The sequence below is a fragment of the Python bivittatus genome, unplaced genomic scaffold (assembly GCF_059951505.1).
Source record: "Python bivittatus isolate LINGU-HERP-01145 unplaced genomic scaffold, Pbiv_v1 ctg000480_np1212, whole genome shotgun sequence".
Lineage (NCBI taxonomy): Eukaryota > Metazoa > Chordata > Lepidosauria > Squamata > Pythonidae > Python > Python bivittatus.
Window position 1 is genome coordinate 82,422,820 of NW_028277075.1, and position 6,633 is coordinate 82,429,452.

The 6,633-nt window shown below is 38.1% G+C and overlaps 1 protein-coding gene across 2 annotated transcripts in view; it reads left to right on the forward strand.

Moving 5' to 3' along the window:
• The window catches only part of SLC15A2 (solute carrier family 15 member 2), a 92,469-nt gene extending 86,042 nt beyond the window's left edge, over positions 1 to 6,427 (forward strand). The window contains exons 22-23 of one of the 2 annotated variants that reach the window (XM_007433051.3): positions 891 to 995; positions 5,335 to 6,424. In XM_007433051.3, the coding sequence (XP_007433113.2) occupies positions 891 to 995; positions 5,335 to 5,511 (282 nt within the window). In that variant the 3' untranslated portion in view covers positions 5,512 to 6,424. Of the gene's footprint in view, positions 1 to 890; positions 996 to 5,334 lie in introns of both variants that reach the window. The other variant, XM_025169710.2, reaches the window with a different exon arrangement.
• The last annotated feature ends 206 nt before the right edge of the window (positions 6,428 to 6,633 follow it).

The following is a 6,633-nucleotide window of genomic DNA, read 5'->3' on the forward strand; positions in this document are numbered from 1 at the left end:
ATGCTTTACCTGCAGAAAGCCCCACATTTCATCCTGGTATCTCCAACTTTTTAGAAAAGTATCAAAGCCAGGAGATGAGAAAAACAAACCAACTCTGCCTGAGACTCCAGGAAACCGCTGCTAGTCAGAACAGTACTGGGATAGATGGGCCAATAGATGGTCCTGTGTTGACGTGCTTGATCACTGGAAACATGTACACTTTGCAGTTCCTGGCAAGCAGAAGTCAGCTCATTTAAATAACAATTTAGCAATCTGGATGCCAGCAATAAATACAATAAGGTAGCTGTAAAACATTAAAACAACTTATCTTAGACGTCTAGTTCTACTCCAGGAGAATGAAAAAGCAAGATTAAGGATAGATTGGTTCAGGGCTATCTGGGATTTCTCCAATTTCATCTATTTCTAAAGACTTTTGTTGCAGATCCTACGAGATTATAAACAGAATCCTCATAGGCCATAGTGAAGAAGGATGGGGAAGTACTGCTTATGTGGGCATAGCCAGAGAAACAATGCACTGAGTCTCAGGATCCTCCTCCTCTCTGGTTGCCATATTCTGATGTGGTTTGAAATGAATTTGCCCACTTATCTTCATCCCTTGATGACTGCAGCATCAAACTGTGATGTTCAGGGACCCATAAGTGAGCCATTGGGCATTGTTCCCCTGATTAGTATGGGCAGATCAATTTACATTGCCCGAGAATGGTATTTTTCCCCACTGAATCTACTGAAGCACTTGATTGAATGTTCAAGGGACTGTGTGCTCAGAAGCACAATGTGTTTTGTGTCCTGTTTGACAAAGTGGGGTGGACTAATCCCAGGGTGGCACGGAATGGGAATATTGAAGGAATTTTCCAAATATTTGGGAATGTTTTATGCTTTCTCCTCTTCAGGCTCCTGTTAGTATGAAATCCGTGCTGCAAGCTGGCTGGTTGTTAACTGTGGGCTTTGGAAATGTTATTGTGCTCATTGTTGCCCAGTCTGCACCTCTGGTACAGGTATGGCTAGCATATATTATCCACTGTCCTAGAGAACTGAGATATAGAAATGAATTTGTCACATTTTTTCCCTTGCAGCCAAAGAATATGAGTGGGCCAGGAGGACATGATTGGCCCAAGGTCACTTAGTGAGTTTCGTGACTGAACAAAGACATTAACCCAGTTCTCTCTGGTTCACAGTGAGATTGGCACACTTCATTGTTTTCTTCCTGTCCTTTTGAGCAATGCATTTCACCAGTGTTCAGACTCTTCCTACCTTTTTTTACAAATTGATACATTTTTACACTAACTAACTTGATTATTCCAAGACAGAGATGACCAACATGTCCACCAGAGGTTCCATACCTTTGTGACTTCTACACAGAGAATACCCACTGTGCTGCTTCTCCTGCTAGTGTGTTGCAAGAAATGAAAAAGATTCCCTTGCCCAAATGTCTCTTCCTTCACTGAGTGTTAAAATACAGGAGTGAACAGTTTGGCTATCCTACCAGGATTCATATAAAACACACCGAGTTGCAAATTAGCCCACTATATTTTAGCTGAACATGTTACATAAAACCAACTCATGGGATTAAATGATTATTTAGTATGTTGTGTAAACCTAAGCATATGGGTTGAATAAGCCATAATTAAATTAACCATAGATTAATGTGTTGTGCTTTGTTAGGGCCCTATCCACGTTTGTCACAGGGTTACTGTAAAACTAGATCATTGAGTTGATGAGAACAGTGTTAGCTCTAATATAGTGTGTGTGTGTCCACATTCTGACAAATCTGTATTCCAAAACATACTGTAGGTATGTAATAGATAGAAGTGCACACATTGGAAATCAAATTCTTACAAGAATAACTAAATTAAAATTGCCAAGGAGAGAGACTGATTGTCTACACTGAAAAGCATGATTAGGATACTTGACTTCCAAAGATACTTATAATAAATGCAGAAGTAACTTTGTAAGTAACTTATACCGAGAGGAAGAGAAACACCTCAATAGCAGCTGATTAACCTGCACAGATGAGAAAGGCCATTGAACAAATGAGCAATTTAACTTTGAATTGAATTGAACAAATGAGCAACAAATTAAGCAGTAAAGCAGATGTTACAATAGAATGCTATTATTGCTACTTCCAACTGTATCCTCTCTCCCAAATCCATAGTTCAAAAAAATCAGTGTCAGGGCTGAGCATATATGCTGTTACAGTTAGTACCAGTAACAATGGATGTTTATTGGTAAAAAAGAACCCTTCTCAGAAAGGAAACTAAAAACAAGAGAACTAATTGATCTAAATTTCTAAGAGCTAATTTACATGTGTGTCAGTGCCACCAATTACACCAAATTAAATTGCAGACTCAGATTCATATATAATCATTCTCCAGCCTGTGAATGCTCTTTGTTGCAGAGAGAACACTCCATGCACACTAGACTTTTGGCCATTTCTGTATGTGCAGCAGAAATTCCTGTGATCCTGCAAAGGGACATCCGTCCCAGTGCCAAATTCTGTTGTTTGATGAGAACTGCTAAACTAATTTGTACTTCTATTTACCACTACCACAACTGGATGCAAAAATCAAGAAAACCACTAGACAGCAGGAAAGAGAATATTCAGTATCTCTTTGCTGCCATCTAGTGACCATTGGAATTTTTTTTGCCCAGATATGACAGCCCTAAATTACCCCCAATATATCCTTGATGTGATCTCTGGCACTCTTTCGCGGGATTTCATGCAATACTGCCCACCTGAAGATGTTTCTCCTATCTAATAGCATATCATAATCATTTGGAAGTTATATGAGATGCAAAGCAACCATCATGTGATGGAATGTTTCACAGATGCGGGGAACAGAGGAGGGAGCAAAACCATTAAATAAGCCATAAAATATTCCTTAGTCATTCCAAGAAATATGGGCAAAAAACTCAGAACTCCACCTTAATTCCACTAGATACAAGTTGAGCTGGAGAATTGCTTTGGCAGGCTTTCACGATTCTATTACAAAATACAAAAAATACAAATATTATGTCACGCTACTAGCAATAAAGATCATTCCAGAACTCCAAGTAGTTTCTGTTCCCTAGGTTGGCCAGCTCCAAAAGCCTTGACATATTATGAGGTAACAGTTTGTTCTGCATATTCTTTGTTCATGACAATTACCTGGTTCACACGGCACATTAAAGCATAATGTGGTTTGTTTGATTTTCATCCAGAATATTGTGTGAACCTATCCATTGCAGTTTATAAATCATGCTTTATGGCTTAGTGTGTTGTGAGAATCCAGCCCAGTGTACACTTATTTAATGAATAATAGTTAAGCAAACCCATGGCTTAGTATGTTTTATTAATTAGGTCAATGGTTAAATGTGAGTGGTTATATGTTAAGAACATTGCTTGCTACTCCACCAGCCAATTTTGCTAAGGTGTTCCAAAATATGGAAAGCCATGGAATTCAGCAAAATGTCTTATATGTGAGGTTTATTCTCATCTCCTTCTTGCCCCAACATGAGGGTAATCTATTTTACCCATTTGTAGCAGGAATAAACAATGTTGCTCTTAATATCCCCATAGCCCACCATGAAGGCAACTTCCACCAATCTTTTCATGTTCTGTGTCCAAAGTAGCATTTTCCAATCTCTGTCAGCACAAGCAATGCTCTACAATCTATCTGCTATGCTTCATTTGTTGTAGGCAATGCCTTTTCTCCAAGTGGATAGTTTGTGCTATGGCACATATTCCTTCCCCTCTGGTCACTGCCCTCTTTAGCCATTTTGTCCTCAGCTGCTGGACCAGAGAAATGGTGAATTTTTTTTTTAACCAGTCTACTGGTGAACTGGTAAAACAGTCCTTCCTTCCTTCCTTCCTTCCTTCCTTCCTTCCTTCCTTCCTTCCTTCCTTCCTTCCTTCCTTCCTTCCTTCCTTCTTTCCTTCCTACCTTCCTACCTTCCTACCTTCCTACCTTCCTACCTTCCTGTTGTTTTTTTAACCCATCCACTGGTAAAATGGTAGGTCTTTCTTTTTCCTTTTTAATCTTCCTATCTAAATGACCTAAAAGCAGGGAAATGGAAGGAGGATAAAAGGCTGCAGTGGATGGTGGAGAGAAAGGAAAGCTGCAAAAAAGAGAAAAATGGGAGAGGTCAATGTGTATTTGTGGATGAGCTCTTGTTTGCATGTGCAGCAAATAAGACCCTTTCAGTTTTTAATAACTATGGTCAGAGGGGGCTAGGTTAGTACTAAAAAAGATGGTTGATGGCCACATGAGATTCTCTGAGCCACAGATCATCCACCTTGTTCTTGGGCCAAGCAATGGAAATGTAAAATTGTTGTCTAAAGAGGAGCAAAGTAATTTACCTCAGTGTTCCTCCAGGGACAGTTCTTTAACTCAAATAGTCCTTAATTGCTTTCAGGAACTATCTTTATAGCTGAAATGCATCAGATGAAAATGAGGAAGATGGAAACCAAGAGTTTCTAGTACAGCTACTGGACATGTGGTACTTAGGGGATAGTCTTTCAAAATATAATCTAGCTAGCCAGCTATGTTCATATATTTGCTATATCCTCTGCTTTTAGTACCCATCTACAAATGCTAAAATGTTCTCCTAATCAGAATTTTCATGCTGCTGTGCTCCAAGCTTCTGTGAATTATCTCAGAACTCTAGCATCACCAGAGTCAAATAAAGATATCTTCTTCACATCAACTTGTACTACAAAGTGTTTACTAAAACTAAACCAGTAAATAAAGACTTGTTTTACAGTGTAAGGAAAAGGGATTGAGCCCAACAGATTATCCCGCCAAGACATTTTATGAGATTAAAGGTTCTACATGCAAGAATATTCTCAATAATCAATTGTGGAAAAAAAAGGGGGGGGATTACACATTTGAACCACAACATAACATTCTTTTGATCCAGAAAATAATCTGTATTAAGCCCACAATGGAGTTCTAATGCTGAAGTTAAACAGGCCTGGCTCTATAAACTGCTTGAATTTAAAGGGGGCTCTGACCAGGAACCCCAGGCAAATTACTTTTGATTGCTTCAAAGTGCAGAAATTTAACACCAGCATTTCATTACAGTACCACTTACCAAGAACATACTACAGGTATCGATTCTGAATGTACAGAATTTCACTAATCATTCAGGAGATACGTTTTCCTGCAACCCAGATGCTGATTAAATCTCCCAGATGATTTGCAGGCAGACTTCCCCTTCTGTACAACTTACATGTCCAGGCGAATGTGTCAGAAGTGAAATATGTTTGCATTGTATTATCAGAGATGAGCAGGACAGAACTATTGTAAGCAGATAAATAATGGAAATAATGTTTTGTTTAATCTTTTCTTTCTCCAGTGGGCTGAATTTATCCTTTTTGCCATGCTCCTTTTTATCGTCTTTGTTATTTTCTCCATCATGGGATATTTCTACATTAGCACAGACCCAGAAGAACTTGCTGATAAAGGGAATGAAGAAGAGACATCAAGCAATAAAAACATGATTGGCCTTGTTACCAGGAAAACAGAGCTATAAAGGGGCTGCAAACACTGGAGTTAAGTTTGAGGGGCTTTTTCTTTTAATAAGATGGTGATTTGACAGATTTCTTTCCCATGCTATGATCTCATCAGATATATTCTGAGGGAAAGGGCAAACTAAGTTACTGTTCCTCAGTATGTCAGTTGAATAAATGTATGCAAACTCCTGGAAAGCTGCCTTATTAAAAAGTGAATATAATGTAGTTTTATCTCTTCTGGCTCCATCAGACGCTAGGAGTAATTCTGTTAAAGTTCTATATTTAAAGCACATTGTGTCTGTCTGTCTGTCTATCATCTCTATCATTTATCTATGTATTCATTCCACAAGTGATTCTTCAAATTAAATGAAACTTATTTATCGTTACATAAATACATCATAAGTCCCCATAAATCCAGTATAGAATTGTGGGCTGAGAGGATCTTTGTAACCTTAATCCATTTTAAAATATTTTCATTCATCACTCACTCGAAATAATGCTTTGATTTTGTATTTCTTACTGTAATATAAATCAGCTTGCCCTACCGTGGCTCTAGTATATTTCTGTTCTGCATATGTGTAAATCCTTAAAGCATGATAGATTTCCTATACAGAATATATTTGTAAAGATGAAATAGCATGCTAATTTCATGTGGGATAGTTGATGTTCATTTATGTCTCTTCATATCGAAGTGGCTGTCATAGAGACTGTTGGACCAGATTCAGGGTACTCAATAAACCTGAGTCAATCTCAACTGCCATCCTTTGCGATTGAGTACTGCTCTATCAGAAAGGGCAGGAAGTAAATAGAACAAAAGTCGAATAAAAGTGAGATGGCTGGAGACATCTCTAAACACAGTTCTATAGATGGTAGAACCTATGTTAAAGTTAGATACCAGTAACATAGATGACTTTCCATGAAGATTTTCATATAAGAATTCTGGCCATTCATGTGTACATGGATGCACATCCAACATTTCTTCTATTCATCAGCTTCCCTATTTATCGTTCTTTTATTTTGAATATATCTGAAAAAGTCCTTTTTGTTGTTCTTAGCCTCCTTTGTCAATTACAAATTAGATTAAGCTTTAACTTTTCTGACATCCTCTCTAGGCTACTCATACTATATGTACCATTCCCTGG